We start from the raw sequence: 26,272 nt of genomic DNA on the forward strand, positions 1-26,272 counted from the left end.
CGGCTGCTTTTGATGTGTGGGCGCAGGTTCCGTAGCGTGGGAACTGCTTTTTGCTGGCTTGTTGGTATAACGATAGAAGAGGGTGGAATCACCAAAGGAAGTGGGACACCTTGGCCTTTGGCAGCATATCTCAAAATGGTTGTCTAGTGTCCCATCACCTTAAAAGGCAGTGTAATCGACGTTGTGGCCACGGGCCGGCCGCCTTGGGGTCCCCTCGCCCTCTGTCCGCGCACGCGGACGGTGCCGTTTGCCCATCAGGGCGTGTTCCTTTGCAGCTGCTTTTGATGTGTGGACGCAGGTTCCGCGGCGTGGGAACTGCTTTTTGCTGGATTGTTGGTATAACGATACAAGAGGGTGGAATCACCCAAGAAAGTGGGACACCTCGGCCCTTGGCAGCATTTCTCATAATGGTTGTCTAGTGTCCCATCACCTTGAAAGGCAGTGTACTCGACATTGTGGCCGCGGGACGGCCGCCTTAGGGTCCCCTCGCCCTCTGGCCGCGCACGCGGACAGTGTCGTTTGCCCGTCAGGGCGTGTGCCTTTGCGGCTGCTACTGATGTGTGTCCGCCGGTTCTGTGTCGTGGGAACTGTTTTTTGCTTGTTTGTTGGTAGAACGATAGAAGAGGGTGGAATCAATGCAGAATGTGGGACACCTCGGCCTTCACCACTTCTCAAAATTGTCTTCTTTCACTGTCCCATCGCCTTGAGCGGGTGTGGTCGACAGTATGAGATGCTAATCTTCCGCAGACTCATAAGTTGAGAATCAATCCACTCAGAAACTCTGTATTGCTATTAAAAACAATTAGTTATGTCTTCATGGTTCCTTTTGACTCAACATTTGTGCTATGTTTCTTCTTTGGATTCATTACTACTCCATTAAACACAATATCTTTCATAATTTTACTTCCTCGACTTTACTGAAACTGTATACCAACAGAAGTCTTTTCCCTCTTTCCAGCTAATCTGCTAGAGAACTTTAATAACACCAGACACACACAAGTCTTCCCTGTAGTTCAACTCCATGGAAACATGAACCTTACATCAGAGCCTTAAAACCCTCCTCTTCCAAAAAGCCTTCGAGGACTGGGTGGTGGATCGTTGCCTATTGAAGAATTGGTTGCCAGGCCAAGAGTATTTCGCACTTTATTGATTTTTAACTGTCAAACTACCTCATCTCTGTGAAGTATTCAGCCCTCGGACCAGAGCCGTGTTTTTACACCACTGTTTTTTAAGCTGGAAATGCTGTATGCTGACTGTGACTTCAGTTTTATTTTATGTCTTATTGATACAACATTTTCTGGAATACAGAAGAGTCTCACTGATCCAAGCAGAACGGGCCAACCAAAGCTTGAATAAGCGAATATATCTTGGATTGTAAGGACTGGTCGAGGAAAAGCATGTTAAACATCAAATAAGGTTATGATTTTACAAATTAAGCACCAAAACTTCATGTTATTATACCAATTTGACAGTAAAAGTAGTTCAATATGCAGTAATGTTATGTTGTAATTGCTGATTTTATGAATTTAGATCCAAAATATCACGATATATTGGAATCATTGACTACAAGTATGGCTTGAAATATCCAGAGGCTTGACGGTTTGCTGTCAGAGAGTGTGCCTTTGTGGCATGGGTTGTGGGGTGTGGGGCCGGCCAACGGTGGCCGGCCCCCCTGGTCTGAGGGGCTTGGGCCCACATTTCAAAAGCAGACGGAAAGAAAACATGCCCTTCCACATGGGTTGTGGGGTGTGTGCGTGGGGCCGGCCAACGGTGGCCGGCCTCCCTGGTCTGAGGGGCTTGGGCCCACATTTCAAAAGCAGACGGAAAGAAAACATGCCCTTCCACATGGGTTGTGGGGTGTGTGCGTGGGGCCGGCCAACAGTGGCCGGCCCCCCTGGTCTGAGGGGCTTGGGCCCACATTTCAAAAGCAGACGGAAAGAAAACATACCCTTCCCCATGGGTTGTGGGGTGTGTGCGTGGGGCCGGCCAACGGTGGCCGGCCCTCCTGGTCTGAGGGGCTTGGGCCCACATTTCAAAGGCAGACGGAAAGAAAACATGCCCTTCCCCATGGGTTGTGTGCGTGGGGCCGGCCAATGGTGGCCGGCCCCCCTGGTCTGAGGGGCTTGGGCCCACATTTCAAAAGCAGACGGAAAGAAAACATGCCCTTCCCCATGGGTTGTGGGGTATGTGCGTGGGGCCGGCCAACGGTGGCCGGCCCCCCCTGGTTCGAGGGGCTTGGGCCCACATTTCAATAGCTGACGTTAAGAAAACACGCCCTTCCCCTTGGGTGGTGGGGTGTTGGCGTGGGTAGAGGCTAAGGTCGCAAAAGCAGAAAACTTTGTGGAGGGCCGGGACGATCTCTCAGGGATGCATGCCAGCCAACTGTGGCCGGCCCGGCTTAATGTGTGGGGGCCTTGCTGCTGCTGGCTTTTTTCTTTCTTTTCTTTTCTTTTTTTTCTGCTGCCTCTCGGCCTACGTGGTCGACTTTCCCTCGATGCACCGCATCTCTCTTCTCTCGCGGCTGTCGTTCCGCACCCCTTTGGGCAATTTTGCACAGATCCTTCCTTTGGGGCGGGGTCCTCTGATGTTTTTCTCTCTCTCTCTCAGGGATGCATGCCGGCCAACTGTGGCCGGCCCGGCTTAATGTGTGGGGGCCTTGCTGCCGCCGGCTTTTTTCTTTCTTTCCTTTTCTTTTGTTTTCTTTTTGCTGCCTCTCGGCCTACGTGGTCGAGTATCCCTCGATGCACCGCATCTCTCATCTCTCTCGGCTGTCGTTCCGCACCCCTTTGGGCAATTTTGCACAGATCCTTCCTTTGGGGCGGGGTCCTCTTTTTTTTCTCTCTCTCTCTCTCAGGGATGCATGCCGGCCAACTGTGGCCGGCCCGGCTTAATGTGTGGGGGCCTTGCTGCCGCCGGCTTTTTTCTTTCTTTCCTTTTGTTTTCTTTTTGCTGCCTCTCGGCCTACGTGGTCGAGTTTCCCTCGATGCACCGCATCTCTCATCTCTCTCGGCTGTCGTTCCGCACCCCTTTGGGCAATTTTGCACAGATCCTTCCTTTGGGGCGGGGCACTCTTTTTCTTTCTCTCTCTCTCTCTCTCTCAGGGATGCATGCCGGACAACTGTGGCCGGCCCGGCTCAATGTGTGGGCCTGGCCTCCTGTGGCATTTTTCTTTCTTTTGTTTTCTTTTGTTTTTTGCTGCCTCTCGGCCTACGTGGTCAAGTTTCCCTCGATGCACCGCTTCTCTCATCCCTCTCGGCTGTTGTTCCGCACCCCTTTGGGCAATTTTGCACAGATCCTTCCTTTGGGGCGGGGTCCTCTGTTGTTTTTCTCTCTCTCTCTCAGGGATGCATGCCGGCCAACTGTGGCCGGCCTGGCTCAATGTGTGGGCCTGGCCTACTGTGGCTTTTTTCTTTCTTTTCTTTTGTTTTTTTTCTGCTGCCTCTCGGCCTACGTGCTCGAGTTTCCCACGATGCACCGCATCACTCTTCTCTCGCGGCTGTCCTTCCGTTCATATTTGGGCAATTTTGCACAGATCCTTCCTTTGGGGCGGGCCACTCTTTTTCTCTCTCTCTCTCTCTCTCTCTCAGGGATGCATGCCGGCCAACTGTGGCCGGCCTGGCTTAATGTGTGGGCCTTGCTGCCTGTGGCTTTTTACTTTCTTTTCTTTTCTTTTGCTGCCTCTCGGCCTACGTGGTCGTGTTTCCCACGATGCACCGCATCTCTCTTCTCTCGCGGCTGTCCTTCCGTTCATATTTGGGCAATTTTTCCAAGATCCTTCCTTTGGGACGGGGTCCTCTGGTTTTTTTTCTCTCTCTCTCTCTCTCTACGGGATGCATGCCGGCCAACTGTGGCCGGCGCAGGGTGGGGTCTTTGCTGCTGAGATAGACATTGGGGTTCGGATCCCCACGGGTAATTTTTCTTTCTTCTTTTTTCTCCATCTTGGACATTGCGGTTCGGATCACCACGTTGATTTTTTCTTTCTTTTTGCTCCAATTTTTCCCACTCCCCCTGCCAGTGCTTTTAATGGATCCAAACCCTCATGTGTATCTCTGCAGCTAAGCCCCCGCCCTACTGCTTTAGGGAAAGGGGCAGGGGTGTGGGATCCATGCCCCCATGTCTATTTCCGCAGTTTAAGCCCACGCCCTGCTGCTTTGGGGAAAGGGGCGGGGGTGGGAGACGGCCCACGGTGGCCGGCTCCCCAGGGGAGTGGGATCCAAGCCCCCATTTTGCCATCAGGCAATAAATCAAACCAACGTCGCACAAATCTAACATTTCTTGGGAGGGGGAGGGGCTTGACCACTGGGGTATAATGGCCTCCAATATGGATGCCTGGGGAAAGTCATTGCGCATTGTGGCAGGCAGCAAAATGTCTCTTGGCCAATGGCCCCCAATGCCCTAACATTTTGACAGATTTACGGGCACTGAAACAATGTTACACAAGTAGAAGAAGGACTTTCACAGTGATGGAACCCCTATTGAATGAACAGGAAATAACAATTCAAAAGCAGGAACAGATTTTTTGCAATTGGTAAATAAGGGTTTTTTATATGAACTATAAAATTGCGCAATAAATCTTAGGAAAGGGCAAACGCTCTGCAATTTAGCGAACAAGCAGGGTGGATTGTGTTCTCCCACTGTACCAAATTTGATCAGTATAGCTGAAAAAATGAGTGCAGGAGAGCCCCCTAACTCCCCCCCCTTGGGCTGTTTTTGGGCGACTGCGCATGCGCGTCCGCCATTAACGAATTAATTTTGAAAATAACGAATTTTCGTTAATTTCGAATTTTTTGGAGGGCAAAATTCGGGAATGCCTTCAAAAACGAAACGCTGCCCCCCTCTAGTTTTGAAATGAGTTTAGAATCAAATTTTTCGTGGATCGCTCAAGCCTACTGCACAATTAAACAGGAAATACCACAAACAGATTTTTTTCCACATTTTGTTACATAGTGTAATTATAGAAAGTACAGGGTGCTCCACTGAATTAAACACACCATTCATATAATGTAACATTTTAAGTGCTCCTTCTTTGGAGGCTTTTAAGCAGAGGCTGGATGGCCATCTGTCGAGGATGGTTTGAATGAGATTTTCCTGCTTCTTGCAGGGGGTTGGACTAGATGGGCCGTGAGGTCTCTTCCAACTCTATGATTCTATGCTCTGATTTTAACTTTAAAAAACAGCCTGCTTATACAAAAGCATGCTAAACCCGAAGTTATGATCACAACAGATCTCTTAATGAACTCAGTAAATTAAGAGCTGCTTTTTTTTTAACAAAAAAAAAGACAATTCTAAAAATTCTGGGGAGAATATATAATGGTGAATGTGACACATACATTGCTACTATGTGTTAAAAGAGAAGCACAGAAGAAGAAAAAGCAACCATTTGTAAAATTTTGGATCTAGAAAAAGAAAAGATAGAAAAGATAATCAATGGTTTAAATAAATAAAAATAAAATAAAATAGAAAAATGTAAGGAATTAGAACTGAAAATAATTACAAAATTCAGCTGGCACACATGATTCAGGGATTAAATCCCAAATGTTGGCATTGTGGAAGTCAGAAGGCATGGCATTCACATCTATGGTGGGAATGTGAAGAGATCCAAAAATTTTGGAACCAAATCCTAAACCAGGTTGAATTGCATACTAAAACAAAATTTGATATAAATATGTAAATTTTGTTAATAGGGATATATGGGGATAGATGAATTAAGGAAGAAGACAAAGAATTAATGATTATAATGTTTAGAGCAGCACACGCAGTAATAGCATGGAGGTAGAAAGATAAAAAGAAATGGACACTTGAAAAATGGTAGGAATATATGTGGGATCAAATACAACCGGATATTATGGACATTTATAAGAAGCAAAAAGAAACATGGTCAGACAAACAGAAGAAAATTAAAGAAATATGGATTCCATTTAGCAGATGGCTACAGATTCTTAAACCAGATGATGAAAGCTGGAAGAAAAAAATGGATAGAATGAAACGAAGGCTCATGTAACGAGCAAAAAAGGATTAAGTTATCAACAGGGAAGGGGGAAGGGGGTGTGGGGAGGGAGAAGGGAATGGAAAAAGAAAAAGTATGCTAACTATGGTTATGTATATAAAATAATAGAAAATGAAAAAAAGAAAGAAAAATATTTGGATCTATCACCTCATTCTAACAGATGCAACACTATATAATCTCTAAAGGAATCATCCATTCTGAAAACATAAAGAGGATATTGAATAGTTCCGTTCTTATCTTCATACATGAATTCTGCAACCGGTTTTCAAATTGTGAATACGAATTTTCTACAAATATATCTCTCATAGAAAAAAAAATCTATCCAACAAGCATTAAAAGTAAATCTAGCCTTTAAAACAGCACTTCTTGTAATATATTTAAATAACTATAAATATTAAAAAGAAATCCCTTAGTGAAAATATTATTTAAAGTTGTACATAATGAACCTAATATCTACAAAAGTATGAATATAATTTGTAATTATTAGGATATCCATCTAATATCTATAAAAGTACAGTGATTAAAGAAGGGAAAGAAATGGTAACAAAGCATGATATTCCTCAGTCTTAGGATTTGTTGATACTTATAACTCAGACATCTGGAAGAAACATTAACAACCTTAGGTATGCAGATGATACCACTCTGATGGCTGAAAGTGAGGAAGAGCTGAGGAGCCTTATCACCAAGGTGAAAGAAGAAAGTGCAAAAGCCGGGCTGCAGTTAAACATCAAGAAAACCAAGATCATGGCAACCAGACTGATTGACAACTGGCAAATAGAGGGAGAAAACGTGGAGGCAGTGACATACTTTATATTTCTAGGCGCAAAGATCACTGCAGATGCAGACTGCAGCCAGGAAATCAGAAGACGTCTACTTCTTGGGAGGAGAGCAATGGCCAATCTTGACAAAATAGTGAAGAGCAGAGACATCACATTGGCAACAAAGGTCAGCATAGTGAAAGCAATGGTATTCCCCATTGTAACCTATGGATGCGAGAGCTGGACCATAAGGAAGGCTGAGCGAAAGAAGATAGACGCTTTTGAATTCTGGTGCTGGAGGAAAATCCTGAGAGTGCCTTGGACCGCAAGAAGATCCAACCAGTCCATCCTCCAGGAAATAATGCCCGACTGCTCACTGATATTAGAGGCAAAGCTGAAGTATTTTGGCCACATCATGAGAAGACAGGAAAGCTTGGAGAAGATCATGATGCTGGGGAAAATGGAAGGAAAAAGGAAGAGAGGACGACCAAGGACGAGATGGATGGACGGTATCCTTGAAGTGACTGGCTTGACCTTGAAGGAACTGGGGGCGAAGACGGCTGACAGGGCGCTCTGGCGTGGACTGGTCCATGAGGTCACGAAAAGTCGAAAAAGACTGAACGAGTGAGACGATGACGATAACTCAGACAATGGAGAAAAAATATTTTCTCTACCCTAACAGTCTGAATAGTATACAGTATATACAGTGCCTGCATGCAACATCAACAGCCCTTTGAAGATCTTATACATATGGCTAAAAAGGGTTCTGAGTCCAGTTTCTACCTTTTAAAGACTAGTGGTCAGTCCTTCTCTTTTGTGGGTTTCCCTTTCACAAATTTGAGTATTTGTGGATTATTTGTTGCTGCATCTGCTGTTACCCTATGCTATTTTTAAAAGGAATTTTAAGCCCTGAAAGACTAAGAGAGACCATGAATGTGAGATGAGGTATGCAAATCCCTATGAAAAATGGCATACAGCAGCAGCAGAGATAACAGATAAGCGAAGAGTGGGGACATACTTAGACATGAAAGAAATGGAGGCAAACTCAGGCAAGGAGAGCAGGTCAATGTACAACAGAAGCAGCAGCTGTTACACTGGCCCCTTTTCTGGACAAGACCCACCTGCTTCCTTCCTGCCATTCTCTACTTGTATGTCTACTTCCTCCATGTCTTTTCCCTATCCATCCATCTTTGTCTGCCCACTTGCTCACTACCTTTCTCCCCAGTGGCAGAGAGAACAACAGAGAGAGCAAGAAGAAAGCAGAGAAAGGTAGGGAGGAATCAGATGCCCAGGCTGAGGGGGCGGGCAGGCAGGCAGGCAAAGAAATTGCTTTGAGATCCTTCCTTCCTCCACCTGTCCACTTACTCACAGCTTTCTTCCCCTCCGGCAGAAGGCAGAATAAGGGAGAGAGAAACCAGCCACCTCAGTTGAGGGAGGTAGCAAGTCAATGGAGGAAAGAGGGGCACCTGTTTCATCCCTTCCTTTCTTTACCTGCCCAATTGCTTGCTGCGTTTCTCTGCTCACTTGTTCATCATCTGCCTCCTTCTTCCACAGCTGGGGTGCATGTGCAGCTGGCAAGCACAGAAGAAAGGAGCTCAGGAAAACAGTTGAACTGTGCTGCCCATCCCTGCATTTCCTCACTCACCTTTACCTGCTAAATGTGCTGTGAAGACTGCCATCTCATAGAATCGTAGAATAGTAGTTGGAAGAGACCTCATGGGCCATTCAGTCCAACCCCCCGCTAAGAAGCAGGAATCGCATTCAAAGCACCCCCGACAGATGGCCATCCAGCCTCTGCTTAAAAGCCTCCAAAGAAGGAGCCTCCACCACATGTGCCCCAGCTGACTGCACCCGAGGGGCTACAGAAGTGACACCTAAGCTCTCCTCCCTAGTCCCTCACTGCTCTCAAAGATATTGATGGTTGTTCCATTTTCATGGTGGGGACTGTTCTCCTAACTCCCATGAAAGTCGAAGGTCAACTGCAGTTCTCAGTAAAGGGGATATCACTACAAACAATGACTATTTTATAACTGTAAAACAAAGGGCCTTTACAAACCAGCAACTAAGGTGATTAAAATGTTAGGAATACTTGGGAAAAGGACCTTAAAAGTTTCCTGCTATCATACCAGAAAAATGCATTAATAAGCATACAGCACCAGAATGTAATCAATGCCCAAGGTGGCCTACATCATGAAGTTAGAAAATGGTACCGTCACAATTTGTTGCTCAGAAGATCTGACTTCTCTGTGATTACATAGTTTCAGAAAATTAGAAGCAAGAAATACTGCTGAATGTCACACTTCAATAAACCCATCAAATGCAATTCCACCACATTTGTTACAAGTACTATATCACACATTTATCCTTGCTGAAACAAAATGTTGAACTTCTTTTTCTAAGCACAAGATATGAAAGCCTAAATCCAAATGTCTGTCTCAATCTGAGTAAATTCAAGCAATTGCAACTAAATCTAGCAACTGGAGTTAGGCATATGAATACAGTTAAATGGTTGGGGAAAAGCTGATTTAGAAGACATTCACCAATATGTGTGTGCATTCAAAATATATACTTACATGATAATCCTCCTGTTCAGGAACCAGTATTTCCTCCTGTTTCTATCATATCCAATAGGTTCGTGTCGAATGTATGGTTTGTTTTTTTGGATTTCAGCAATACAGTCTGTTACACCAGGCACCTTATGTGCTACGCAAACTTCACACTGCCATTCATCCTCCGGTACCTCCTCAAGAGGTGGTTTTACACACTCCAAGTGATACACAGCTGAGCAAGTTTCACAGCAAAGCAAGTCACCCAGTTTGTGACAAACTCTACAATGGTCATCATACTGTATCACACCCTCCGACAATAATTCCTCACGTGCAATGTTTGTTGTAAGAAATTGATCCACTAAAAACTGCAGAACTTTAATTTTATTCTCCACTGGTCCATAAGGGTAGTCCTCTGCCTCTTGATAAGGAAGAACATGATGATATTCCTTATCACTCTCACAATACACCCGCAAAATCTCAGGCCACGTCATTCCATCAATGAAATACAACGTGGAATTAACACTATCTTTGAGGTCAGCAGGACCAAAGGTAGTATTTGAGGTGTCTTCTTCACGTAAAACAGCTTTTAAAAGCACTATGTGCATTTCTGCCATAAGTGTACACTGTTCCTGGCTGACTAGAGCAGCACAAAAGTCCTCAAAACAAAAAGGAGACAAGCGCAGGACAGTGCCAAAGTTCCGCAGTACCTCATAGATGGCAATAACATTCATTATATGTTCATTAGGCACCATTAAGTCCTCTGAGGATTTAGGCAAGTCAAGAGAAGGGATGTCTTTTTCTTCTAAGATTGGTGAGCGTGGACGATGTATTCTTTGTCTTCTCCTGCCTATAAATAGAGAGCAATAAGAAAGGTCTTGATAACAGGAAGATGTCAAAGTGCAACTATCATCATAAACACCACATGCCCTTTTCTCAAAACTAGGTCTCAAAGCAGCTTATAAATTAAAATAAATATAATGCAGATAAAAACATAAAAATTAGTATAAGCATTGAATAGGACTACCACAACCATTAAGCACAACATAAAACATACTATTAAGAATAAAGTTCAGTTTTAAAAAGCAGTACAGGGAAAAACAATACAGAAGCCTCTTAAGTTCTTCTTTTTTAAAAAAAACTTCTACTGAAAGCAGTAAAGCAAGCTGGGAGTCATTTATCTTCCCCTCCTGGAAGGAAGTTCTGCATTCAAACATTTCATTCCAAGATTCTTCTAGTACCCTATATATCACAAATAAAGTCTAGGAATTTTAGTCAAAGAAACCAATCCAGAAAACCTAGCTTGACATAGCCTCAGGTCAATCTGTGCACTATACCTCCATGATAGAAACTGAAAACTGATAAAGGAAGCACCACCTCCCTCTGCACTCTCTGGTATGGCACGACTTCTGTCATTTTCTCCCCAGATAGGGAAATGGTGACAACAAGAGGGTGGGTGGCTTCTTGAGGCAGACCCTTGACAACCAAGAGTTACGGTATATCAAAATTGACTTATACATGAGTTAGACTTACACATGAGTATATAGAGTATTTGTGAATGACAAAACTGGAGAAAAGTGCCTTAATGACACATAGCTCAAAAACAACAGACAAAAACAAACTCACTTTTCATCCTTTGGAACATGACCAAATACTTAGCCAATGGCTGAAATAGGGGTATACTGCAATCTTATACATGTTTATTCAGAAGAAATCTCCACTATCTTCAATCAAATTTACTTCCAGAAACTATTTAGTACAGCCCCCACTGTCCAACATGTTGCAATCCCCAACTGCCTTTCTCCTTCACAAATCAATATTAACTTATTATTCTCTTATTAAGTTGGGGCAGAATACTTACACTTCACTGTTAATGAGAGTATGAAAGAAATTGGGAATTCAAGAATGAAATTAAAATAAGTGAAAATCAAATATTTTCTGCCTTCCTCATTAACAACCAAGTATAACGGCATCACTCCTGACATGCAGGTTGAGCTTGCTTCTGTTCTCACTGCAGTTTCCAGAGCATAAGAGACAACTTGCTCTTTGATGTGAGAAGAACACTGCCTCTTCTCACTTTGAAAGAGTAAGCTGTCTTTTATCCAATAATCAAAATAAGACTTAAAACATTATACAAGCATCAAAATAAAAACAATAATAAAAACAAAATGTGCTTGCTTATTCAGAAACATGAATCTGTATCAAAACCTGAAAGAAATTGACCTCTCTTCAATAAATGAAATGACTATTCATTTTCATGCAAGAGGGAGGGATCCTCTCACTTCTGAAGAAGTCTACCGAATACCATGCAGTTGTGGACAAGTCTACATAGGGACCACCAAACGCACCACCCAAACACAAACCAAGGAACATGAAAGGCACTGCAAACTAATTCAACCAGAGAAGTCAGCCATAGCAGAGCACTTGATGAACCTACCTGGTCACAGAGTATTAGCTGAAAACACAGAAATGTTGGACCACTCTAACAACCACCATGTCAGACTACATAGAGAAGCCACTGAAATCCACAAGCATCTGGACAATTTCAAAAGAAAGGAGGAAACCATGAAAATGAACAAAATCTGTCTACCAGTATTAAAAAAAAACTCTAAAATCAAGACACTAAATAAAGAACAACACTCTGAAAATGGGATTTCCAGCCGGGAAACTATCCGGGCCAACTAACACCTCCCAAGAAAGGATTCCCCCAGGCAGGAAGCACCCTGGCTTTAAAACTGCAAGTCTATTCAATGCTAATTAAGGTGATTAATTGCAACATTCACACTTGCCTCAAAGAGACAAGAGTTCTTTCTCCCACCCTGGACATTCCACAGATATAAAAACCCCAATTGCTTAGTTTCCAGCAGACCTCACAACCTCTGAGGATACCAGCCATAGATGTGGGTGAAACGTCAGGAAAGAATGCTTCTGGAACATGGCCATACATCCCAGAAAACTCACAGCAATCCTACTGCTTTCTTGTTTTTCATGTTATTTGGAACCTACTCAAGGTGAGGCCTCTACTTATAATTATTTTAAATTGAGAATCATGTGCTCTTAAAAACACGCATCTCTATTTTGAGCTAAATTTTCTTCCAGAAAGCAGGAGCAGTGTCTAGAAACTGGACAAAAAGTTCTCACAGGCTTCACAAGAACTGAGGACTGCACAATTCCAATCCCTCCTTGGAATTGAAGCTGCAGCACCAAGAATAACTATTTTATAAAATATCGCTGCATTTCAGAGACACAATACTAATGTTGTCTAGAGAGTATACATTTGTCCTGGTTTGTGACATCTCTTTGTATTATTTCTATCTTTTGCCAATCCCACCTATAGATATTAAGACTAATCTAATGCTAGTTTTACCAAGAGTAGTGCTATTAAAAATGGTGGTTTATAGACAAGCTCTTTGCTGCTGTAAGAAAGGAAAGAAATAAACAGTTTTAGCTAATTTAGCTAATATGGTGGCAGCTTACGGCACACTAGAGATAAAATGTTGTTGGTCCATGAAAAACAAACACTACCTCAATTAAGAGTACTTCAACTTGATGCTCTCCAGATATTTAAAATTACAACACTACTCAGCTCTGACTACTGGCCATGCTGGTAAATGATGTGAACTGTGGCCCAAAACTTCTGGGGAGACCCAAACTGAGTAAGACAATGTTATGGCCACTTAAACATGAGTAAGTATATGTGATTTCCTCTTTCTGCTGTTCTACTTCTGCTGCTGGAACATTCAAAAGAAAAAGCATAGAAGTAATGATGTTCAAGAAACACATACATGCAAGCCTTAAGATCTTTCCTATAAAAACATCCCTTTGAGCAACAGCATTAACAGGATGTGCAAAATATTTCCACATAAAGGAAGCACCAGATACAATTAGCATCCAAAAGCATCTATGAAAACTAAATTCAAATAGAATCTTAAGAGTTTTAAAAATTCAGACCTTCTGATTCATTAATGTCTGAGAATTTCTTTCTTAGAAAGAATATCACTCAATTCCTACAACTCTTTTGTTTTTGTAATCAATTATTTTGGATGAGCCAAGTTTAAAGGTCCTCTGGACCACAGTTCACTAGACTGGAAATATGTAGTTAAGAAGTATTTATTCTACCAGCTATTTTTGGTACAGTGATTCCCAACCTCTAGTCCTCCAGATGTTTTTGACTTCAACTCCCTGAAGCTTCAGCTGCCTTGGCCAATGATCAGAGATTCTAGGATCTGAAGTCCAAAACCTCTAGAACAGTGGTTCCCAACCTTTGGTCCTCCAGGTGTTTTGGACTTCAGCTCCCACAATTGCTACCCTGTTTCCCCTAAAATAAGACATCCCCAGAAAATAAGACCTAGAAGTTTTGCTGAATTGCTAAATATAAGGCCTCCCCCAAAAGTAAGACCTAGCAAAGGTTTTGTTTGGAAGCATGTCCGTCAAACAGAACACCAGAGCATGCAGGATCGGTAAATGTACGTACCATAGAGTATTGTACATGGAAATAATGGTAGTAACAAGAAATGTTTGTGATGACAACTACTGTACAGTATATAATAAATGTTCATTTTTTGTTCAACAATAAATGTGACTTCTTCTTCATGGAAAAATAAGACATCCCCTGAAAATAAGACCTAGAGCATCTTTGGGAGCAAAAATTAATTTAAGACACTGTCTTATTTTTGGGGAAACACGGTAACAGTTGGTATCACTCTGTTTAGGACTTCAGCTCCCACAATTCCTAACATCTGGTATGCCGGCTGGGATTTCTGGGAGTTGAAGTTCAAAACATGTTGGGAACCACTGCCCTAGAAGAGTCTGGAAAACACAGTGATAGGACAATAAATCCAGAGCTTTGGAGTAGCATGTTGCCTAGAAAGCTTGCTTTTGGAGGTTTCCACAACATGTAGTGTCACCACCTTTTCCATGTAACAACAATGGTTTACTAATTACTTGGGGAAATACTTTTGGCAGGCATTTTTGAGGATTTATTTTTCTCCAAATCTTAGGCTATTCTTACTGTTTTAGAACACACTGCAAAAAGTAGTAACAAGTATTAAATACTGCAGCGAGTAATGGCAATAATACTTTTCAAAAACTAACTTTCTAGAATTTGCAGAAATTTAGAGAGGTTTTCCTTTGAAGGTATTTTAAAAATCAGATTAGCATCTGCTAACACTTTATTAAACCTCCAACCTGCCTCTATCAATATATAAATCTTTCCTACTCCAGAAGGAAAAGTAAGGAATGATGTAAAGAACGAGACATCCCTAGTACAGTAATTTATATTTCACACATGTTAAAAATGTCTTAGAACAAATCTTGCATCCTAAATATTTGTACTTAAAACATATATTAAATAACTGCTAAATGTTTAAAATATTAAAAGACAGTATAGTGTGGTTATCAGATACATAGACCCAGGAGTTTGGATTTGTTCATTATTATTAACTGATTCATGTTAATTATTTGAAACATTTGTATTATATATAACAAAACAAAGAACAATTAGGTCTAAATATACTAAGAAGAGGTAACAAAATTAAGACACAATTGTATCCATTTACTCAACTCGCTGCTATTCGTTAAATCAAATTTCCCCTCTGTTTTTTTCTTAGCAATTGCTAATACTCTTAGAAAAAGAATCAAGGACCACAGATATGTTCAGTAGAGTCTCACTTATCCAACATAAATGGGCCAGCAGAATGTTGGATAAGCGAATATGTTGGATAATGGAGGGATTAAGGAAAAGCCTATTCAACATCAAATTAGGTTATGATTTTACAAATTAAGCACCAAAACATGTTTTACAACAAATTTGACAGAAAAAGTAGTTCAATACGCAGTAATGCTATGTAATAATTACTGTATTTAGAAATTTAGCACCAAAATATCACGATGTATTGAAAACATTGACTACAAAAATGTGTTGGATAATCCAGAACGTTGGATAAGCGAGTGTTGGATAAGTGAGACTCTACTGTATATGCTTAGATCCCTTGTTCACTTAAGAAAGTCAAATTTCAATAAACAGGAAAACAATGCGGGGAAAGAATCTTCTGCTGCAAGGCTTTGCTTTCCCCAATTCTTCTAATATTTGACAGCTAGAGTATACAGTACTCCTGAATTGAAGTTTTGCCTCATTTATTGGAGTGTACTTTTCTGTGCATTCTCTTATTTCAATTTTTCTTCACTTCCCTATTCAAATTATTTTAATGTCAGTGTCTTTGCTGGAGCTATTTTTTACAGTCTTAAATAACAGCTGTAGCTGTAACCTGTAGTTATTTTCCAGTGTCTGGAAATCTCTTGTTTATCTACTGCCTTTAGGAATTCCCGATTGTTACAAAGAAAATCATTTTCATCAATGGTTTTAAATGACTTAGTTGTACAAAGCGACAAGATATATTTCAAGTAATTTCAAACACAGTCTGAACAGGGGAGTTATTCCAGTATATACGGATCAGGGAGTCATTCCGACATATATGACATTGCAGCCCTTTCACACGAGACAGATTTTTCTTATCTATGTTAAATGCTATATGTATAAACTTCATAAACAGTATGTTTTTCTCACTGTTGAAACTGATGTCACTGATATAGATTTTATTGACTATTTATGCCAATGATGTTCCACTGCTGGACCCAATCTCCCCCCTCCTTTCCTTCCCCCTCTCTTGCTATAGTATTATAGGACCTCAACAATCCACAAATGCAAAAAAAAAAAATCATGCCCTTAGATTTTTTTTTTTTAACTTCAGACAAACATTTTAATATACTGTACTTAAAGCTCTGGTTCTTTTACTTTTATTAATCAATCTGCAGTCAAAACGATGTACTGGAAGAATATGAAACCTATGTATCATGATACCGTGTTCCCTCACTACTTCACAGTTCAGTTTTCGCTCCCTCGCTGTTTCGCGGGTTTTCAATTAATATTAATGTAATCATTTATTGCGGTATTTTCGCTGTTTCGCGGGTTTTTACATTGTGCAAAGGGTTTTGGAAGGGTGAGAAAAGGAGAAATAAAGGGAGGGGGGGTAGGGAAGGAAATAAAAAGGGTTATTTCGCTTACATTCTTCTTCTCTGCCAGCGTAATGTATAGTGTAACTGCTAAAATAAAGTACAGACTGCATTGTAGTAAGTGGTCTGTGGTTTGCTCTCCTCCACACGTAGAATATAGTGTCCCTACTTCGGGGATTTTCACTTATTGAGGGTGGTCCTGGAACGTAACCCCCACAATAAGTGAGTTAACACTGGATTTATTTTATCCTATCAGCTGTGATAGATTTGCTTAAACCATGGAATTTCTTATGTGAACTATTTATTTCTCTATGATTTTAATATGTGATTTTGAGAAACCAGCACACATCTAGAAGTGGTGAACTGATGATGTTGGAAGGGCCAAAATCTTACTTCAATAAGTTCAAACTTTTATTAATTTTGAAATCATAATTTTGTTATCCTAGAAGCTGGGCATCACAGAGCTGCAGTTTTACAACCAGGTGTTGGGGGGCATCCTCCTCCCTGGCATCTAATTAATACACAGAAGGTCTGGGGGGGGGGGACAGATCTTGCCTTTATCCAGTAACAAATATAGAGCTGGATCATACCCAAGATACCTCTGCTACCCCACAAAGTACAGTATATTTACCATATGGCACCAACAGGATTCCAGCCATAGTTTGAGGGCATCATAGCATCTTTCACAAAACTCTCCACTAAAGCTATCAATCTCAAGGGCCTTTTCATTTATCCTGTCACCTTTATTTCCTCCTCTTTTACTACCCAATTTAAATCTATTTGCTAACTCTGTTAATAGTTCTCTGGTTGATTTTAAACATGACATACATATTAAGGAGACACATGGGGTTGGCAACCATTGTTTTTATTACATTAACTAATGGTTAGTTGTGAGAAGTACTTGCATGAAGGTAAATAGGCACTGCATATGTATACAATCACTATTTACAGATATTTGATTAAAATGTGATCTCTAGGAATCTCTATGTCCTCTAGAGTGATTCTATTGTCAGCTTCCTCACATCACAATGGAGTAACTGTAAGGGTGCTTTGAATGCAATTTTCCTGGGTTGGACTGGATGGCCCACAAGGTCTCTTCCAACTCTATGATTCTATGATTTCTAGAACATTTTTCTAGAAATATAGGTCTTCCAATGTGATTCTGTATCAGCTTCTAGCTGACCACAACGTCGACCACAAATCCATGCTGTTTCTAGATATTTCTAGAGAAGTGTTATCTCAGGTTTAAAAAAAATTAGCAATTTCTTCATTTGCAGTCTTTTTGCTTTCAGTTTTTCACTTTCTGTACCCCTAATACCAGTGTATGTGGAGGGCTGATTGTAGTTTGAAAGGAAGGGCATGCAGTTTGATCATCACCTTGAGTGAGTACTGTATTATGGTGGACCAAGCCACCCCTCACAGTACTGGAATGAGTGCATGTTTCCATATGGAGCTGCAGTGGTACATCATAAAAGCAGATTGCCCAGAAATGACAGTAGGAAACAGCTTTGCCTAGAAATGCCAGTAGCCAAAGCATTCAAGGTTCAATTTTCTTAGTTAGTTGGCTAAAGGGGTTCTGTGTAACAAAAAGGGCATTCCATCACATGCAAAAAGTGAGTAATTTTTGTTTTAAAACATCCCTGAAAATTTATATTCAATCCTTTGTTCAATTCCATAATTCTATACAGAACACTCGTTCTGTCAAAGTCCCTAACATGAAAAGGATGTTGGAAAAAGTTATGTAAGAAGCCATGTATATATTTAAAGCTCTGACATGAACATATCTAAATCAAAAGGCAGGTGAAAGAAAACAACTTTTGGCAAAATGCTTTTTTCATGTACCCAGCCAAAGTAAAATAATTTCAGGGTTCTTTATGATTTCAATTCCTATCATGAAAATATTCAAATATTACTTAGGGGGTATTTCAGAGATGTATTGTAAAAGGCCATCTTATGAGAGTTTGTTGCCTAAAGCAGATCAGCAAACAGCACTGCACATGAGAACTAAGGCTATTCCAGGAGTCTGAGTAATGTTTCATTAATGATTTTATTATAATTATCTTACACATTTTAGCAAATGAGTTTTTTACTGGGCAAAATGTTGAGATTTTTTTAAAGTCAAAAAACATATAAAGTTACTCATTTTAATAAATTTCATTTAGTTATTTTGTATCCTCAGACAGCAAATGCTGCAATACCACACCCTGCAGTGAGAGTGAGGCATTGCAACAACAATATAATGATCATAAAGATTGTCAATTTGCTGATATTTTGTAATCTATGCTCTGCATAATAGTAGTAATATGGAATTATTTCAATAATATATTAGTTAAAATGCTCCAAATTGGATTTTTTTTCCTAGTTTTCCATTTTAATTGTTTGGATGCAGTGGGACCTATAGGATTAGGTAAAGGTTTCCCCTGACGTTAAGTCCAGTCATGTCTGACTCTGGGGATTGGTGCTCATCTCCATTTCTAAGCCGAAGAGCCAGTGTTGTCCATAGACACCTCCAAGGTCATGTGGCCGGCATGACTGCATGGAGCGCCCTTACCTTCCCGTTGGAGCGGTACCTAGTGATCTACTCACATTGGCATGTTTTCGAACTGCTAGGTTGGTAGGAGCTGGAGCTAACAGCAGCTGCTCACGCCGCTCCCGGGGTTTGAACCTGGGACCTTTCGGTCTCCAGCTCAGTGCTTTAACACACTTCGCCACCGGGGCTCCTATGGGATTATGCCACTGAAAAAAGGGAAGAAGCAATCTTTGCATTTTTCTGTAGCATTTTTTGGATCTTGGGATCAGAGGTATGGACTATTTGTCTAAAGCTGCATTCATTTGTACAGAAACCACAACACATTGCTGGATCATCTGCCACTTGTGATTAAGTAAGATCCTAAAGTCCAGCCAGCTGTGGCACTTCTGCTCATTTCTTGGCAAGGCAGAAGCATGTGGCTGGTGAGCAAACACAATAATACACAACACAAACAGCAAACAACCAAGATACAAGGATGAAGACACAAAGGATCTGTGAAATGGTGGCAGGCATGGATTCATACAAGCATTCAACTCAGAATCATGCCATTTCACAGATCCCCATTCTCTCTTCAGCCTTACAAATGGTATGTGACACTCTACTTATGTTGTATCTTTGTCTCCATGGATACAGAGTATACAGATACGGTGGACCCACTGTACGTTCTTCTGTACTGAATTTCATCCTGATGATTTCAAGTCTACCCTGTTAAGAGGTCTGTGAATCTTGATTCTTTCTTCTATAGTGTTATTTTATCCATCCCAGTTTCATTATCACGTACACATTTGACATGCAAGTCACCTGCATCACATATTCTAAAAATTTCCCCATTTCTTTCAAGCGAACTGGTCTGTAGTTTACCAAATCCCATTTCCATCTTTCTTGATGATATGAACAAAATATGCCTCACTCCTCAGGTTCTTCACATATTTTCTAATGATTCTCATTATAAGTAAGCAGATCTAAAATATCAGCGGGCCCCTTGAAAACCCTATGATAGAATTCAACTGGCTCCAGAGACCAAAACCCATTTAAAGTACAGTGTCATTCTCTACCCTGGGCAGAAAGTACCTCCTTACACAGGTCAGTCTATTTGTTCCAGGCTGAGCATAACTCTGCTACTGTAAGAAGACTGAAGAACAACAAAAATTAAGTATAGGTTATGTCTCTCTTATCTGAAATGCTTGGGATCAGAGGTTTTCTAGATTTTTAAAAAATTGAAACACCTCTATTTGCATATACATAGTGAATGAGGAATGGCAGGAAAGAGGGTCACAGATCTAGTGCCTACCAAGCTGCTCCCCAAAGAGCTCCCACTCCAACACGGCCAAAAATTCAACAGGGAAAGAAAATAAGGGAAAGAGAAAAGGACTCCATTTACATAACCCCCTTGCAAATATCCAAGATACCTCCTTGATAGTTGGCAAACTTTCTGCACTTTTAGCAAAGGTTTTAATTATGTCAATTTTAATCACTGTTATTTCATAGTATTTAATTATTTGGATCTTTTGAAATATAAAATTGATAAATACAAGTGTGGTAGTTGTCAATATTTTTCTAAAACAGCTGGATCCAAAAGCGCTGGATAAAGGCAATGATCAGAAATCTCTTCTGTGAAGGTTGCTGAAGCCTTTACACAGCAAATCTTTCAATTGGCTATCGTAACTGTCATATTTTCCCAGACAACTGCTGTTACACAGTCATTTATTTAAAATTATAAATGCCTATTGCTGCCACTGCATTCTGTTTATTGTTGTATTTCAATTGTTAGTTTCCTGCTAGCTGACTTGTAGATTTACAATTTTTAAAATATATTAACTTTAATGGTACACATGCCATCACTGAAGGATCACAAACAGCTAAACATTCATGGAAACAGCTGCCTAATAAAGATATACAAGAAGCTTATAGAACAAATAATGTGCGTGTGGGTACCCGAGAGATAAACTAGAACATCAAATAAATGTTGAGGATACCGATAGTGGCACTGATGTTACATGCCAGCTTTTTTTGGGGGGGGGATGCCTATCAAGCCTGTGCACAGTTTTTCATATTTGTAAGGGAGACTGATCATAGGGGAGATTCACTGTGACCCCTTCTACAATGCCATATAATCCAGATTATCAAAATTATTTGCTTTGAACTGGATTATATGACTCTACACTATCATATAATCCAGTTCAAAGCAGATAATCTGGATTTTAAATGGCACTGTAGAAAGGGCTTGAGCCTCAAAAGAGGGCCTGAGAAAATGTATAAATCAGATATCTGCACTTAGCTTCAGTCATACTGATGTGTATAACTGGATGGAACATGTGCAAAGTTAATCATGCAAAAGAAGGCATATCCTGGGTTTGTTTGGTTGAAGCGCTATCATTTCTTTGTGATATGCTGATGGCTCATGACACTGTGGGTGGAACATTCCAGTCAGAGTTAGGTTGTAGTCAACCAGCATAACAATGTCTATTAATCTGATCAAGCTACTAACGACTGTAACACATAAGTTTGGATAAAATATTAGCAGCAGTCATCATGGACGAGAACAGATCTCTACCCTAAGCCTTATATCATTCTCTTAACAGGGGCAAGATTTTTTTCCATTTTATAGATTATTAATTTTACAGAATTATAATGAAATAATACTCCATTGCAAAAGAGAATACGGAGAACCTTTAGAGCAGGCTAAGGCATATTTTAGGCTTCAAGGGGCTATTTCTGGCTTCTCTGAGATTCATGATGACCACAACTTGCTACCGTTGTTACCAATCTAGGTGATCTTAAGTGATGTTTTCATTACTGAAATACCTCTTGGGAGGCATCTCTTCTGCCCCCCCCCCCCCCATTTTTGAATAGGGCCCCCAAAACAACATTACCATCTAGAACAGTGGTTCTCAACCTGTGGGTCCCCAGGTGTTTTGGCCTACAACTCCCAGAAATCCCAGCCAGTTTACCAGCTGTTAGAGGATTTCTGGGGGTGGAAGGCTAAAATATCTGGGGACCCACAGATCGAGAACCACTGTTCTCTTATTGTACACAGACCCAATTTCCAAATCAGTGTAAAGAAACAAAAGGTGCATCCTTCATGTTCACATACTTTGCCTCTATTCTCCTTCTACATGAACCCCCTTGCTTGGCAAGCAAGCATTTTCACTAATCATAGCTAGCTTGAAAACAATTTGCAAAACTATTTCTAGCCACAATTATAATGTTTGATTAGTCTTAAGACTTCACATGTTCAACACCAAAGAGCTGAATGAGTGAAAACTTTACTGGAGTAAAGGAAGAAAGGAGCACACAACACTACTGTACATATAACTTTTAACCAATAAATGAAAATGTCACCATTTGGAGTCGGAACCCACAGTTTATGAAGCAGTGTTCTAAAGCATATATGTCTAGAGAAGACAAGTTTGGAAAGGTTCCCTCTTGCCAACTTTTTAGTTAAACATACATGTCATGTAATAACATTTTCCTAAAACCTATTTACAATGTGAAGCACATTCTGTTAACTATTCAAAGTAGAGCATAATGCATACTAGTTTTAGTACAACTTTTAAAAAGCTGAATATGAGATTTTGCAATCATCAGAGAAAATAAAAAAGAGCAATGCAATTAAATAAAAAATGTCTTGTGTAACCAAATTGCTTTAAACTGAAATTACTGGATAATGTATCTAACTGTAACAAAAAGATATAACTTTGTCTTAAATATTTTTAAAAAATACAGATGGGTGTTCATTATATTCAAACCATCAGTAATCATTACTATTTATCAATTTTATTCTAAATGCACCTGCTTTCATCTTTCCATCAGCAAGCCTACATATCTACAGTCTGGTATCTGCTAAAATATTTTTTGGTCTACAAAAGTCACAGGCATCCTGCATATGCCTCTTTCCTTTATTGCTCTTGGTTTTGTTTTGTTTTCTTTTTACAAATTGGGTTTTGTTTTGTTTTATGAATTAGTGCTACAGGCATCCTTCTTGCCAGGCAATGCTTACTTCCTGCTTACTTCCTCCATCCCTCCCACCGCTAAGCACTCCCTATGATTTTTAAACAAAACTGTTAAAAATTAAAAAATTTCTAAAACCTCTGCCACGTTCTGGAAAGACATCTGTGACAGAAGACCCTTCTTTGCACAGGTTGAGCATCCCTTAACCAGAATCCCAAAATATTCCAATTGGATGACATGGGTGGTGAAGACAGGAACACTTTTGTTTCCTGATGGTTCAATGTACACACTTCATTTCATGCACAAAATTATGTTTAAAATATTGTACCTAAAGTCACCTTCCATCTATATGAAGTAAATTACACACACATTAATGTGTGTGTGTTCAGGCTTAGGTCCCATCTCCATAATATCTTTTAGTACAAATGCAAATATTCCTAAATCCAGGAGAAAGTAAATCCCAAACACTTCTGGCCCCAAGCTTTTCCAGTAAGGAGGGCGACTCCACCTGTGCCATGGTTAATGTTTATCCTTTTGCAGAGGATGCACATCTGCCTCAGCATGGGCTGCTTTGCAAACCCATTAAAACCCCTTCCAACTTAGCATGAAATGTGACCTTCTGGCCAACCCTGGAGAGATTAGTATTATTACTACTTATAGGGCATTTTTCCTCTGAAAAGAGATTCAAAGCAGCAAACAGCACTAAAACAACAAAACATACACATCAAAACTGGAACACTGCAGACATGAAATAGTGTGAAACTGAAGACTTTGAAATTATTTAAAATTATTAAAACCTTTCAAATGAATATATATATTACATAATGTACATCATATCCCCCCTCAAAACACACACACACAGGAATGGAGTGTACTGCCTCATAGTGAGGTGATAACCTTTTAAGCGGAAGGTGATGGCTGGAGGTGTAGAAGGCTTTTAAACTGATAATGATATATGTGTTTTTATGCTTATTTATATTTTTGTAAATTGTGTTTATACAATATGTGTTTCATTGTTTATATGTTGGGTTGTGGGATGAAGGGTTTTGTTTTATATATTATGTACCTGTTGTGGTTTTATGTATGCCGCTTTGAGCCCCATTCCTGGGAGAAAAGCGGGATAAAAGATAAAAGGTGCCATGGCTAGCACAGCAAGTTAAACCGCCAGCTACAGACAGGAAGGTAGGCAGTTGGGGTGAGCTCCCTTCGTGAGCCCTGGCTTCTGCTTACCTAGCAATTCTAAAACAATGTGAGTAGATAAAAATTGGTATCGCGTTGGAGGGGAGGTAAAAGGCGCACTGAAAAACATGCTGGCAATGGCATGGAAAATGAAACAACAGCACCTCCCCATGGCCGAGTCGGGTACAGCCGGATGACAGAGATGAAAAGAGGGAAGCTTTGCCTCCTCTGTTTATGTACTGTCTATCTTTGTCAATTGTATAATGGCACTGATTGTTTGCCATATATATATATAAAACATTCTCTGAGTACCCTTGGGGAGACAGAGCAGAATATAAATAAGGTAGTAATAATAAAAATAATAACAATAGTAAATAATAATATTAATAACAATGCACAACTCCCAAATGGCTAAATAGAGTTTGGACTGGATGGCTCTGGGGAGCCCTTCCAGTAGTGGAACTCCTTGCTTCATAGTGTGGTAGAGATGCCTCCTTTGGAGCCTTTTAACCAGAGGATGGATGGCCATCTGTTGGGGTTGTTTTGATTGTGCATGGTAGAATGGGGCTGGACTAGATGGCTTATGCTCTGACCATTTTTACTGGGCTCAGCTACTAGAATCAGTTGCTGTTGAGTTTATGTTATTAATGATGGTTTACATGTTTTTTTTAATGTTGGTTATGCTTTGCAATGTACATGTATTTTATGGTGTTGCATTTTAATTTTGTTCCACTGGGCTTGGTCCCCATGTAAGCTGCCCTGAGTCCCTTCGGGGAGATGGGGCGGGATATAAGTATAAAGTTGTTATTATTATTATTATTGTTATGTGATCCCTTCCAACTCTATGATTCTACCTGGGGTGCTGCTGTAGGTGCTGTGGCTCCTGAAGCTGCTCTCGGTGCAGTAGCTGCCGTCGTCGTCGTCCTCCTCCTCCATCTCCTCAGGGCAATCCGAGGGGATGCCTCCTGCCCCGACGCCGCCGTCTTCCTCCTCGTTTTCCTCCTCCTCCTCGCCCTCCATGGCCACCTCTTCATCCGAGCCGGGTTTCTCCTCCGAGTCGGCTCCCTCTTCTTCTTCCTCCTCCTCCTCGGATAAGGCGCTCTCTTCTTCCTCCTCCTCGCTCTCATGGTCGTCGTAGACCACTTTGCTGCTCCTCCGGGAAGACGAGGCCCTGCCCTGACTACTGTGGCGATTCTTGCCTCCTCCTCCTCCTGCCGCCGCCGCCGCCCTGCCCCTTCCCCGGCCGCTACTGCCTCCCCCGCCAGGGGTGCTGCTCTCTCCGCCGCCTTTCCTCCGGCCGCCCCCGCGGCTGGGAGGCGAGCCCCCCGCTGTTGCTGTTGCCGCCGCCCCTCTCGACCTGGGCCCTGCCGTCTTACTCGCCTGGGCCTTGGCCGCCCACCTGCCCCGGCTGCTACCCCGGAGGCGGGACCTCAGCCCGCCGGTGGGCCCCGCTGGGGTGGTAGCAGCAGAAGCACCCGCCGAAGCCCCGGCTCTGGAAGCCGCCGGCGGCGGGTGCTTGGGCGGCCTGCCTCGCCTGCCCCGCATCGCTGGGCGCTGGCTGGCGGGCTGAGGGAGAAGGAGAGGCCGAGAGGGAGACCGAGAGGGAAGGGTGGCAGGCGTTCCGGGAGCGCCTCTTCCCCGCGCGGTGAGGGGGGGGGCGAGAGCCGGAGACCCAGGAGGGAGCGCCGAGGCCCGGCCCGGGAAGGGCTTAGTCCCGAACGCCGGCGCCCCGCTCCGGAACGCCGCCGACCGCCATCTTGTTTCTTCTTCGCCTCAGACTCGGGGAAGCCGCGGCAGGCCCTGGGAGGGTCACGTGGGCAGGGCTTGCGCGCGCAGGGGGCCGGCAGGGGGCGCGCGAGCGCTGCGCGAGGCGGCCGCGGCGAAGGCCCAGCAGTAGTAGGCCTTCGAACTGCTTTTAGGAGCCTGGTCCTCTCTCACTGCTCTTCCACACAGCCATAGAACCCAGGATAGCAAGGCAGATCACCCACCATTGAAATCAACAAGCTGTGGACAATTTCAACAAAAAGGAAGAAACCATGAAAATGAACAACATCTGGCTACCAGTATTTTTTTTAAAAAACCCCTCTAAAATTAGGACAGTAAATAAAGAACAACACTCAGAAAACGGGGGACTTCCAGACAGGAAACTATCAGGGCCAGCTAACACCTCCCAACAACGCATGCCCCCAGGCAGGTAGCAGCCAGATCTTGAAGCTGTAAGGCTATTCAATGCTAATCAAGCTGGCCAGTTTCAACATTCACATTTGCCTCCCAACAGACAAGAGTTCTT

At 41.8% G+C, this 26,272-nt stretch overlaps 1 protein-coding gene across 6 annotated transcripts in view; it reads right to left on the bottom strand.

Annotated features, from left to right (window-relative positions):
• The window catches only part of bptf (bromodomain PHD finger transcription factor), an 86,513-nt gene extending 60,738 nt beyond the window's left edge, over positions 1-25,775 (bottom strand). For all 6 annotated transcript variants that reach the window (XM_008116379.3, XM_008116378.3, XM_008116376.3 and 3 more), the window contains exons 1-2: positions 24,837-25,775; positions 9,339-10,161 (exon numbers count right to left, since the gene is read on the bottom strand). In XM_008116379.3, the coding sequence (XP_008114586.2) occupies positions 9,339-10,161; positions 24,837-25,527 (1,514 nt within the window). In that variant the 5' untranslated portion in view covers positions 25,528-25,775. The remainder of the gene's footprint in view (positions 1-9,338; positions 10,162-24,836) is intronic.
• Positions 25,776-26,272: the final 497 nt, after the last annotated feature.

Source organism: Anolis carolinensis, chromosome 2 (assembly GCF_035594765.1).
Source record: "Anolis carolinensis isolate JA03-04 chromosome 2, rAnoCar3.1.pri, whole genome shotgun sequence".
Lineage (NCBI taxonomy): Eukaryota > Metazoa > Chordata > Lepidosauria > Squamata > Dactyloidae > Anolis > Anolis carolinensis.